We start from the raw sequence: 13743 nt of genomic DNA, 5'->3' as shown, positions 1-13743 counted from the left end.
CATGTTTCTCTCTCTTCCTCTTTCTCTAAAAATCAATAAAAACATATCCTTGGGTGAGAATTTTTTTTTTAATTGCTGTTGACATTTTATAAAATAATGACATGTATTCTTCAAAGTGGCCAAGATTACAAAATGCTAAAAACTGTCCAGAGTTTAGAGAAATGAAAATTAAGGGTAATGTGTGGTTCCTAGACTGGAGTAAAAGTAATGGTGATTGTTGATAAAATTTGAAATTATTACATAATACTAGAGGCCCAGTGCACAAAATTTATGCACAGGAGGGGGGTCCCTAATCCTGGCCTGTGCCCTTTCGCAGTCTAGGACTTCTTGGCGGATATCCCTCTAGCAGTCCAGGACCGCCTTGCTCCTTACTGCCCGCTTGCTTGCTGCTCCTTACCACTCTGCTCACTGCTCTTTAGTGCTGCTGCGGAGGTGGGAGAGGCTCCCACCGCCACCACTGTGCTTGCCAACATGAGCTCAGCTCTGGCAGAGCAGCACTCCCCCTGTGGAAGCACACTGACCACCAGGGGGCAGCTCCTGGGTTGAGCATCTGCCTCCTGGTGGTCAGTGTGCATAATAGTGACCTGTTGTTCTGGTTGTTCCACCATAATGGTCGCTTAGGCTTTTATTATATAGACTAGTGGCCTGGTGCACAAATTCATGCATGGAGGGGGTGTTTCCCCTGCCCAGCCTGCATCCTCTCTGGTCAGGGACCCACAGGGATTGGGCCTGGACCGGCAGTTGGACATCCCTCTTGCAATATGGAACTGCTGGCTCCTCCTAATTGCCCCTAACTGTCTCTGCCTGCCTGCCTGCCTGATCACCCCTATTCCCTCTGCCTTCCTGTTTGATCGTCCCTAAACTCTCCACCTGCCTGCCTGATTGCCCCTAACTGCCTCTGCCTGCCTGCCTGCCTGATTGCCCCAACTGCCCTCCCCTGCTAGCCTGATCTTGCCCCCAACTGCCTGCCCCTGTCGACCTGATATTGCCCCCAACTGCCCTCCTCTGCTGGCCAATTTGGTTCTGATTGACTATGCCAGTCAGCGTCAAAAGCTCTGCCTCCTAGGTAGCCATTGGCTCCTCATGGTTTACCCAGATTTGGTTCTGATTAATCAATTTCTATGCCAGTCAGCGTCAAAAGCTTTGCCTCCTGGACAGCCATTGGCTCCTCACACTTCACCCAGATTTGGTCCTGATTGGTCAGTTTCTATGCCAGTCAGCATCTATGGGCCTATCAATGGGACCGGATCAGAGACACAGAGCTGATCAGCAGCTCTGGTGGAGGCCTGGAGAGAAATGGAGATGTGGCTGCTGGCCGGACCTGGAGAGAAAAAGAGAGGCAAGTGCTGATCAACAGCTGGCAACAGGCTATGGATCAGACCCTGCTTCTCTCTCCATGCCTTTCTCCGGGCCTGATTGCAGCCCCCTCAGCAGTCAGTGCTGGGTCACTGTGCCTGCAGCCGCAGCAGTGCTGGGTCACCACGGCAACCCAGCACTGACTGTAGGACTGACTGCTAGTTGGTCGAGCCTCTGGTTGTTGTGGATGTGATGGACCCAGGATTTTTATATATTAGGAGGATTCTTGCAACTTTTCCATATGTTTGAAATTATATTGAAATTGAAGAAGATACCCCCACTACCACCAAAAAAAAAGTGCATTGTCTGAGAGAATTTTACATAGAACTAGTTCATTTAATTACCATCTCAGTGTTTGCCTGCTTTAAAGCATGAAACTAACTTCCAAAAAGAATCTGAGTGGGTGAAGTGTGGAGTAATATTTTTCTCCTATGTCATTTGCTTTGAAGTGACATATTTCTTACCCCCAAGTATTAAATTCTAGATTCACATTTTGAAACACAAAGGCATATTTACCAAAAACATGATTTGCTTCAACAATATCACCAACTGTTTCTACTGCTAGGGGAAAAAAAGAAAGCTCTGCTAATTTTTCACCATTCTGTTTTGTTCTTTCTGATATTAGCAGAATGTATTGTGGGAATTGGGAGTGAGCATCCCCAAAATGTGCCATCCTGGCATGCAGTTTATTTCAAATAGAAATCAGTTAAAGGCCAACAAACTTGGGGAGTTTTTTACTTCCCCTTTTTCTTAGATTCCTGCTTTAGGAAGGGAGCCTTGACTTAATCACCTTGAGAATGTGCACCCTGGCCCTTAACAGTATGGCACAGTGGATAGAACGTCGGCCTGTGAACTGGAGGGTTCCAAGTTTAATTACGGTCGAGGGCATGTACCTTGGTTGCAGGCACATCCCCAGTAGAGGGTGTGCAGGGGACAGCTGATTGATGTTTCTCTCTCATCGATGTTTCTAACTCTCTTTCCTCTCTGTAAAAAGTCAATAAAATATATATTTTTTTAAAAGAATGGGCACCCTTCTAGTTAGTATTGCTCAAGAAGACCATTAGACTAGATACTTTTGTGTCCCATTATTTCCTAGTTGTCTAGCAGGAATTTGCAGCCACATGTTTCCTCAACTACCTGTAAATCACCCATTCTGAAATCTAGTACCCCATCTCCTCTATTCTCTTTTACCCCAAAGTGTCATATATACCCAGTGTTGCCTCACTGTCTATGGAGAATTCCCCATATTAAAATTTTCATTTTTTTTCCTATTAATCTGCTGTATGTTGTTTGTATTACAACAAGTCAGAAGAACTAAAGAGCTAAGGGGACCTTTCCCCCTGTCCCAACAGTAGTCATACTTTGCTGTTATTTATGGTAACATGAGTTTAGTATATATACTTACTTCTTGGCTTACTGGAAACATTTTGATTTTTTGTTGTTTTAATGACCAACAGTCTGTGTAGGTAGGGCTCTTCTATATAGTCCTGCTAGCCATTAAAAGCTAGTCTCAAAAAATTTATTGTGACAGTGTATTTTACCAGCAGCAAAGTTATCCAAGCCCTGAAAACCTTCATTGACTAGTTTCTAAGGTGCCATGCATTATGGGGGCACTGGAGATACAGTGATGAATAAGAGAGAATCTGTAACTACTATTACCAAAATAATATATTTAACATTTTATCTGTTGTGTTGACGGACATATCTAGATCCACTTCCTTTGTTGTCTAAATTTAGTCAGTGATATTTTTTAAGTTGCAGGTTAAAAGTGGCCTAAAATTAAAGCATAGAATCAGTGCTGCCTATTCAGGTTTGAGATAATGTGATCCACTGGGTTAATCGTGTTTATGTTCTCCAGCTTCTGTTGTACAACTTAAACTCCAAGTATCCTTTTGGGTAACAGGGCTAGTCTTTTGCCTTTCAAACACACATTATGTTATATTTGCTCCTGCATTTAAATACTTTAGGCAGAGTATTTTGGATACTGAGTTGTAACTTGTTTCTTCTATTCTGTTTCAGAATATCCAAAAGTGACTCTGGTTTAAGGAAAAACTTTACAGATAAGGAACTTTTACTCTTATACCACTGCTCTTTCATTTTTTGACTCAGTGCTAAGTAGGAGGAAGATTCTGAGAATATTAAAAATATTTCAAAGAAATATATAATAAGAATATAAAGAGAACTACACCGGAAATGTTTTCAAATATTCTAAGAAAGATTTAATACAGTAAAGTTTGTCAATCTAGAATTTACGAAGTATGAATCATTACAGATGGTGGAAGATGTATCCATTTGAATATCAACATTTTCAATCTTCTCAAAGGACTAATACCCTGCTTTCTATAGTACTCTGTGTATAGCTTAATCTTTTATTTACAAATGATACTCATCATTACCAATCATTGTATTAACACTGTAATCATAACTGTGTAAAAAGCTTGTATAGATGCAACAAAGATTGGCAGACAAAACATGAAAGCATTTTTTAGGTTAGTAGTATTATGAGGTGATGTCTTTTTTTCCAAAATCGTTTTAAACTATGACAGTGATTTGGGAGTTTGTTTGGAATTTTTATTTGGCTGTTTGGTGGATTGATAGTATGTTAAGTTTGCATTTTGGGCATTCTTTTAGCAATTCTCTGTAGTGTTTTTGTACCCTCTCTTATTGTCAATTTGTTGACTGTCACCTCCTAGGACTTGTGCTGCCTCTAACAGGAAGTTTAAATATTTCTTCAAAAGGGTCTCTTGTTTCAGGTGCCAGCCAAGCCATTTCCACCATACATCATTAGCCTATTTTGCCTAGACATTAGAGCACTAGAGATGCAAATGTCATTTTGAACAGAGCAAAATGGGGGGGAAGTAGGGTATTTCCCTCTCATGTGGTTCCATTAATTCCTTGTTTCCTTGTTGTCTTCTGTCTCCAGGAAGCTGAGAGGTTTAGATATTTTATTTTGAAGAGACTAAAAGTGACAAACCAAGAATTGTACTAAAAGAATGACACAGTTTCTTTCTTTTCCTTTTTTCCCCCCCAAAAGAGGAGTTTGGTTTTGCTTTCTTTGTTTTCCTACGCGCTTCTGTTTACTTAAAAGATTGTCAGAATATCATCCCAAAATCATAAAAGAAGTAAAACTCACCTTAAATTTAATTTGTAATAAAATTTGAATTTAAAAGAGAAGTGTGAATGACAGCAACCTTTTAATTATCGAAAGGGTGTTAACAGAAGTCAATCAGGTTTCATGACTAAAACAGAAGTCCCTGAGTCAGACTCTCAGTTCCTTCTCATTAAAACTTTAACTCTTATTCTAATAATGTCTCTAAAACTTTGTGATATTTATTTGAACAACTTGATTGAAAATTAACCTATAGCTCCCATCTGTTTTCTTAAACATTTTCTTAAACACATCTTATTCTTGATTATTTCTACTCACATATCTATTTTATTTGTTTTACATATGTATGACCTATTTCATGTACCCGCCATTTTTAATTGCCGTATAGTACAGTTTTTTAATGTATAGCTAAAATAAATTCTGGTCAGTGGGTACAATGGGCTGTTTTCTCCACTATAGTTTCACTAACGTCAATCTTAGGTAAGCACAGTAATTAAGAAAGAATGAATACTTTCACATATAGCAACAGAATTTTTTATCAGAATTCATTGTAACCCTCAGGTTTCTGTTTTGGGTGATACATATTGCAACATCTGAACTTTCTCCATGTCCACATTTCCTGCTTAGGAGACAGACCAGGTTTAATCTGTTGAAGCTGTAAAATGCATCTAATTCACTAAGGACTCTTAAAAGACAGATTATTTTTTTTCTTCAACTGTTTTAAATCATGTTGATTATTATTGGATTTCTTTCTTGGAATAGATGGGGAAAGAAAGAATCAAGTGATGATTCATGGAATTGAGCCAATGTTGGAAACACCTCTACAGTGGCTGAGTGAACATCTGAGCTACCCGGATAATTTTCTCCATATTAGTATCATCCCACAACCCACAGATTGAAGGATCAACTATGACAGGATTTACCAGAGCATGTTACCCTTCTGCTTCAGTCAGGTTTGGTGGAGGCAACCTGACCAGAAACCCTGCTGCAAGCCAAACAGGAAAAAGATTCCATGTCTGATAAGGGCACTGGGGCTGGTCTTGCTTTGCATCACCACTGCTTTCCTCCACTGCCGTCATTAAACCTCAGCTGCGACAGGAAAGACTTTACAGGATCACTGCAAGTCTTCTGTTTTCTTGTAAAATATAATGAAGCCGAAACCTTTGGCCTAAGAAGAAAATGGAAATATGTGCCACTCAATTTGTATTTCTGATTAACAAATAAACAGGGGTATTTCCTAAGGTGACCATGGTTGAACTTTAGCTCAAGGCAGTGGAAACATTGGTTTAATTTTCAAGAGAATTAGACTTAAGAAAGTAAAAGAGAAATTCTGTTATCAATAACTTGCAGCAGTTTTTTGTAAAAGATCAAATTACAGTAAACCCATCTTTCCTTAATGAAAATTTCCTGTTTACAGTCCGTCTATTGGTATGCAAACAATCTTGTAACTTTGATAATGAACAGTGAGAGATTTTTAAATAAAGCTTCAAAATATGTTTTGTCATTTAATAACATACAATTTTGTCACTTTTCCAGTACTTTCTGACTGACATAGTAGGTCACTGTTTTCACTCTTAACGCGTTACCATTCAGACTGGCCATCACAGCCTGGAATGAATGTAGGGCATAGGATAACCTGTCTCAGGAGCTGTCACAGGTGTTCTAGCTGCTAATTTTTAAATCTGTGTCCTTCACGCGGTAAAGATATAAATAATGTTATCATTTATCTCTGCTGTTTTACCACTGTAAACCTGTCAGGTCCTAGTATACTAAGCATCTGTATAGGATAATTTTACATTTTTGGGAAAACCATTCCTTTCTAAGTTAGTGTTTTCCATTGGCTTCAGGTCTAATATTTCACTGTGGTCCCTGGTAGCCAGTCTTTGAAGTCTAAAGATTACTGATCTCCTGACTGCAGTAGCTTTTTCTTAACGTTACCAAACATATCCAGAGGTTACTGGATTCTTACTCGATATAAGGGAAATTTTGCTGCACTTAATCACCATGCTGCTAAAATTCTACCAGCTGGAAGTATTTGTGCATTACACTTTGTCTCTTGTAAGCTGTCCATATTGAATGTCGGCCCATTTGGTTATGCTAACAGACCTACTATCATACAATAATGGTTTTAGATTGCACAATAAAAATGAATGTTTTTCTTATAAAAGCTATATATATTGAAGTGAGATCTCACTGGTGCTCACTGCTTCTTTTTTTCTTCTGTGATTTTCACTGATTAATAGCAGACTTATTCACAAAATGAGATAAACTTAGTCAAAGATCAAGTATTCTGGAATAGAAGAAATAAGGCTCAAATAAAAATGTGATCAGAGAAGAATTGAAGCAAGTAGCAAATAACTGGCTAACGTCCATAAAATGAAAAGTGCCATTTTAATACAGGCGGAAAAATAGCAATATTTGAGTTACTTTAGGATAAAAAAAACCCACTGACTTGTATTTTTTTGAAAGAGGTTGATCTGAATATGATTGTTCACATTAAAAGTGTTTATTCGTCTGTTCAGTTTGGGGATTTTCCCCCTTGATGTTTTGACAGACTGAAGTGAGCATCAATGGGCAAAAGGATCAAAATGCCAGGGAGTGCTGAGCTGTGAAGAAGCAAGTGCGGTAAGACATACTTTTCCACAGACAAGACCCGGGCAAGTCTCTGCTGTGGGCTCATGTGAGCTACTAATACTCTTTGCTTCCAGATTGGAAAGCAAATTTTATCAAGCCATTGCCCATTTTCACTTTCTTGTTCTAATGAGTTAAACCAGCATTTAACAGCATTAAAACCAGTAAATAACTGTATTTACTCTAGTTCTAGGTAAGTCAAGACTCCAATATCAAGAGAGAAAATAGAAACACAAGTTAGTGCTGGCTTAAAGATCTATTTTTGTTTTGTTTTTTAATATTTAAATTTCATGGTTTATTAAAAATTTAATAAAATTTCTGTCTTTATTTCTAGAAGTTAGAAATGAAATTTATATAAAGCAAGTTACCTGTTAGGGGACTCATTGAAATTTCATTAGTCGTATACCAGTCATAAAAGTTCCTCTAAGAAATAAAAGCTCTGAGGGATAAAGGAGGCTATAGAAAAGAAAATTAGAAAAGGCCACAAATCTATATGCTTGTTTAACTCATTCTTGGTAGCGAACCCCCTAAGAAAATGAAAATGTGTTTTAAATATTGCCATTGTTGCCCCAACTTTTTTGGCTCAGTGGATAGAACGTCAGCCTGCAGACCAAAGGGTCCCAGGTTCGATTCCAGTCAAGGGCATATGGCTGGGTAGTGGGGTTGACCCCCAATAGGGAGCATGCAGGAGGCAGTCAATAAATTATCCTGTCTCGTCATTGATGTTTCTCTCTTCCTCTCTGAAATCAATAAAAAAAAAAATATTTAAAAAAAATTATTGCCATTGTTAACCAGGAAGGAAATAAGTTCAGCCTAAAGTAAATAATTGTTTGTCTTTTGTAATGTTGTTTTGCATTTGGATGATCTTAGTTCTAGCCATGGATAGAGTTGAATTAAGCACCTTATGTATCTAGAGACCTAAAGTAGCCTGATCATAATTGAATAAAATTGACCTACCAGTCTTTTCAGCATGCTGATATAATGACATAGTCCAGCCATTCTGAAGTGAAGCTATGGGTCAACCATTTCTGTTAGCTTTATTCTCCTCCTCTCATCCCCACCCCCTTTCACTGGAAACTAGATAGAAATTGAGAAGACATACAAGATTTGATATTGAGTGACAGTAACTTTTAATGGCTATTTTTCTGGAGTATGTTTATGTTTTTATAGGTTATATGAGGTAACTTTTTCTTTACATGTTCAAAAAAGTGGAAGGATTATGTGGGTCATGCTAAATGATGAGTTTCATTTATCATATTATTGATATTTAGGTCTGAGGTAAGTTGGTTCCCTGTTAGATGTGCCAACATAGTTGGAGTAAAAGTGTAGAATCTTAGGGTATGGCAGGGAAAAAAGTGTAACATTTATAATGTGGGGGCTAAAAAAAAAAAAAGAATACTTTCCCCTCTGTTGGCAGTGGTAGAAATGGCAACAGGTGTTAACTGGTGGAGGCAAACCAGACATCAGTTCCGCAACCTCAGTACTTGAGTACTGGCTAAGAAAGAATTCAGAGTCAAGACTCAACCCATAATAGAAAGTTTATTTAGAAAGTCTCCCAGGTAAAAGAAGTGATCTGTAAAAGATACGGGCTTAGGAAACAAGTTACAGAGGCAAAAGAAGGGGTCTTTGGAGCTTGGGAGAGAGAGGTGATGTACCTGAGGAGAAGAGGAGGGGGACTGGGAAGGCATGAGCATGCTCCTGAGAGGGAGAGCCTCCAACCTAAAGGTTTTTAAGGGTGGGGATTTTAGGGGAGGTACCAGGGGAGAATCTCAATGGAATATTAATCAGCTTTCCAAGTGTATCCTTTCAGAGTCATGGTCTCCACTGATTGGTTGAGGCCATGGCAGGGTTCATTAGTCAATGCAGCTCGTCCTGATGTCAGCCATGGCATCACTTGCTGCTTTTCTGGGCCTGGAGCTGAAACACAATGAGACCTAGATGTTATCCCCAGGGTAAGGTGACCAGACGTCCCGCTTTTGACGGGACAGTCCCAATTTTTAACAATTTGTCCCGCGTCCTGCGGTGTCTTAAAAAAGTCACAAGATCGGGACTTTTTTAAAACCCTGTGGGACAAATTGTTAAAAATCAGGATGTCTGGTCACCTTACCCTAGGGGTTAATGCTTAAAGGAGTGTGTGCAAGGACCCATATGGGAGTCAACATGAAGCCATTCTTCAGCCCCTTGTTTCCTCTTCCAAGGGAGTTACTCCATGACTAGCAACATGCCATGGGAGGGTCTAAATCTCATGACTGATGATATAAAAAATCAGAGGTCTAAACTGCATGACCTATGGCATGCTAGGGAAGGAGAAGTTACCCTGGGGGTGATGTCCTTGTTCCTAGTTTTGCCCATTGCTAGGCACCCGGGGCTTTCTGCCCTGGTGACCTTGTATACCTGGCCCATCAACCTAAATTTTTCTATCTGGGCTCATTAAATTACCAAATTAATAGGGTAAAATTAAAATTTTAATACATGTGGTCTTCCACAAAATACCACAGCCTGGGTGAGTCTCTTTTGAAGAAGTGGTATTAGAAGAAGTTTTAAGTTTAAAAAATTTGGCTCTCAAAAGAAATTTCAATTGTACTGTTGGTATTTGGCTCTGTTGACTAATGAGTTTGCCGACCACACCACTGGTCTAGCACATAGTCCATGCTTTGCGAATGTTCATAAAAAGAAAAAATAAACTCAAGAGCATTTAATAACACATTAAAATCTTATTTTTCCTGTTAAAAATATCATCTATAAAAATAAGAACCTTGTCATTTAGAAATCAATATACCAAGTGCAGTTGGTTCGGGTTTGCATTGCTGATGAAGACTTGCTTACTCAAATCTGCTACTTTCAGTAGGAACCACTGTGGATAGGATCCTTGCGTCAGTCCACATTCATTTTAGTTGCAGCATAGACCACAGTACATATCTTATGTTTCAGCATCACTCTAATTTAAGCAAACCCCCAAAATTGGGTCTATTCTCATCAAGCATCTGGAGGTATTTATTAATTCTGACCTTTTCACAAATGAGTTGTATCTTGCTTTTGCCTCTAGACTTTGCTTCTGAAAATGTAATACATTTTTAGTAAGGGAAATATGTTAGACCTGTGACAAGGTTATTCAAACTAAGATAGACTATTGGAACCATGCTGATGAAAGCCTGAAGATAAATATTTGTGCTTCAATCTTTTATATTGAGTGTGGAAGAGGTATGTTTTGCATTATTACTTATAAAACATCAATGACCTTTGTCTTTATATAATTTACCGTGTTTATAATAAATATTTGGGTGGTATTTATTTCACACACTGAACATAAACTCAGGAAGAGCAGGTCTGTTTGGCCCAGTATTGTATTCCCAAGACCTAGCACTGTGCCCAGAACATAGTGAACTGTCCTAAATAACTGCTGAATAAAGGTTTGGAAAAAGCTGTGTAGCATATCTCCCCTTTAGAGTCCAAAGCACAGTGACATAGTAAATAAAGGCTTTAAGAAGTTTTAAAGTTAAACTGAAACATTTAATCCAGGATTTCCCAAACTTCCTTGATATAGGCAATTTCCCCCTGGTACCACATCACATTGAACTGTTGTTTGGGAAATGCTACATTAAACCATTACTACATCCCAATAACCCCGAATGTATAGCATAAGGTTTAATCCCTGCTTTTCTAACAACTCTATTTGAAAAAAGCACTCAAAAAAAAAGAAAGAAAGAAAAAGAAGCAGCAGCATCATTCAAGCTTCTGACTCCAAACAAAATATCTCCAGCCCATTCATTCCACCCTCCAGATCTGTCCCATTTGGTGGTGTCACTCTACCAAATTCATTCACCAAGTGTGTAGTGAGCAAGTATCTAATGTCAAGCTATGTGCAGGGGATGCAATAGTTTAGAACTTATAACGCCAGTGTTGTTACTTGACAGGGCACATGCAGAGTAAGATTTAGTGAAAGGACTGGCAACCATAAGCTCCTACAAACCATCTATCTGTAATAATAAAAGTGCAATATGCAAATTGACCAAATGACTGAACAGCAGAATGAGCGTCAGACACCTTCCGGATGACCACACTATGACATGCACTGGCACCAGGTCAGCCAAGGCAGGTGCGGTGCGATTGGTCGGGAGTCCCCATCATTACCCCATGATTGTCCTACAGAGGGAGGCCCAGGCTACCCTCTGTGGGGTGATTGTTGGGTGTCTCCATGATCAGTCATCCCAAAATGGAATACCCAGGCCACCGGCTGGCAGGGCAATTGATGGGGGGAAGGGCTCCACGATTACCCCAAGAGAGGCCCAGGCTACCTTCTGCATGGCGATCAATTTCGGATCCCCAGCCAGGTTGGCAGGGCCTCCCTCTGCTGGGCAAACAATCCCCCAAAAATGGGAGGCCAAGGCTACCCAGCCAGCAGTGCTATGGTGGGTGGGTGAGGCCTCCCTCTGTCGAGCCACCCTGCTGGCACCCACAGAGGGAGGCCCAGGCCACCCACCAGTGACACTGTGGTGGGTGTGCAGGGCAGGCCAACGATTGCCCTGCAGAGGAAGTCCCAGCCCAGGCCAGCCAAGCGATCGCATTCCATGCCTGTCACCCACAGAAGGAGGCGACTGATGGTGGGGGACGGGGAGGCAGCACTGCACAGATGGCAAGTAGTGGCAGCAGCGGGGGCTGGGCCAGCTGCCAGCAGCTGGGGGAAGGAAAACCCCAATAGACCCTGATCGCTGGCCAGGCCCAGAGACCCTGCACGAGGGGTCCCAGATTGTGAGAGGGCGCAGGCCGGGCTGAGACACCACCATCCCCCCACCATGCACGAATTTCATGCACCAGGACTATATATATATGTATATAATATGCTAAGTGTCCTTCTGACCATCCCACCTGTCACTGTGATACTGTGATATACACTGACCACCAGGAATAGGCAGGAGATGCCATGATACACACTTGCCATTTATAAAGAAACAGCACCGTGAACATGGCGCCGACAAAGCAACACTCGGCTTCTCCCAAGTGGGACACAGGCCCCACCACCACCCTGAGCGACAGCCCACCAAATCACAGTCAACACTGCCGAGACCCCATGACACAAAATGTGGCCCACAGCCCAGCCCAGACTGGAAACGGTGGCTGTGGGCACCAGGTAATGATGTCATGTAGCCGTACCTGGCTTTCTCTCCCTAGCAAATAGCCTCCTTGGAGTTTCTTCAGCCCAAGAACCCGAATTGCTTTATAGCCACATGCAAACATTTTATAGTTTAACCAAATGTTTGTGAAGTGTTTTCCTGTGCCTTATCTCATTTGATCCTCACAGAAGTCCTGGAGTAGGTAGATAAGAGACTTGGTAGAATCCTATTTTCTTTTTATAAGCTGGAAAATGGAGACTTGGAAAGTTTAGAAACTTGATCCGACTGAAAAGAAGAAATGATAGAACTTGAAAGTGACTTCAGGTTTTCTCACTGCGCAGAATCTAGTCAAACACTGCAACAGTTAAATATTTCACCTTTTGTTTTTCCTGTGTGATCTATTGTACAATAATAATCTGCTTCATGTTGATATTTACTGCTGTGTTGCTAACAATTACCTGAAAGAGAAGTTGGGGTGCTCCAATGGGCTGGAAAAAGTTTAACTAAATCAGAAAGCAGGTCCAAATTAAGCAAGTTTATCTATATATATAAAGCTCTCACTGACGCCAATTGCATGTGTGTATTTCCGTCTGTCATTGATTGTGAATTTGGTTGACACTTCTGTTATAGAGAAAGGATGAATAGGAATATTAAAATACTTCTAATTAATTTCCTTTCAATGTGCACAAATTCGAGCACCAGGCCTCTAGTCCAAATATAAGAACTAATGAAAGTTGTCAGTAGATTGGAGAAAATTCTTAATCCTTTGGTATGAAAGTCAACAGGAATCAAAGATGAATAATTGTTCTCAGGGAGCCACCATAAATCAACTAACCAAAAGAGCCATGAAGCTGAAATGTGGCATTCTAGGAAAATAATCACCTGGAGCCCACAGCGGAGTGCCTAAGGCCAAGCAGAGAGAGGCTGGCTTTATAGATGGGTGGCTTTCTGTGGCACTGGCACACGTGGCAGGTGTGTCTGATCTCTAGGCAGATGCTGTTTTAATTGTGATTACTTTGTCGTTTTCTATTGTCCATTGCACATTTTCAAATAGCTTATTATGATGCTGAAAGCTTACATCCACAACTTGGATGCTGATATTCTTGTTACTCAAAACTATTATTTTTTAGCTTTCTTTTCCAGAGACAATAACTCTGACCTTTTAACTGTATCCAGTCCATTCTGTGCAGCCCCAGGGGAAAATGCCATGCCCTTTTTCTGGGTGTGACATCTCAGCCACACCTCCCTTATGAATTTGGTCATCCCTATTACCTATATTTCTATTAGCTCCTTTTGTATTGGTTTTGAAATTAATTACCAGGTAATATGAAATGTCAACTTAGCCTTATGTACCATAATGATGCTATTATTCAAATATGACAAAAAATTACTGAAGACCTCTGAACCTTTGAAGGTGTGTGTGTGTGTGTGTGTGTGTGTGTGTGTACACACATATACTAGAGGTCCAGTCACAAAATTCATGCATCAGGGGAAGGGGGGCCCCTTAGCCCGGCCTGCACCCTTTCCAATCCAGGA

The 13743-nt window shown here is 40.4% G+C and overlaps 1 protein-coding gene across 4 annotated transcripts in view; it reads left to right on the top strand.

The window, feature by feature from the left end:
- The window catches only part of ATG5 (autophagy related 5), an 85281-nt gene extending 79320 nt beyond the window's left edge, over positions 1 to 5961 (top strand). For all 4 annotated transcript variants that reach the window (XM_084890511.1, XM_084890514.1, XM_084890513.1 and 1 more), the window contains one exon: positions 5228 to 5961. In XM_084890511.1, coding sequence (XP_084746637.1) covers positions 5228 to 5364 — 137 coding nt within the window. In that variant the 3' untranslated portion in view covers positions 5365 to 5961. The remainder of the gene's footprint in view (positions 1 to 5227) is intronic.
- Positions 5962 to 13743: the final 7782 nt, after the last annotated feature.

Source organism: Pipistrellus hanaki (assembly GCF_964339955.1).
Source record: "Pipistrellus hanaki genome assembly, chromosome: 7".
NCBI classification, from domain to species: Eukaryota; Metazoa; Chordata; class Mammalia; order Chiroptera; family Vespertilionidae; genus Pipistrellus; species Pipistrellus hanaki.
This window is presented reverse-complemented; position numbering and strand designations above follow the sequence as displayed.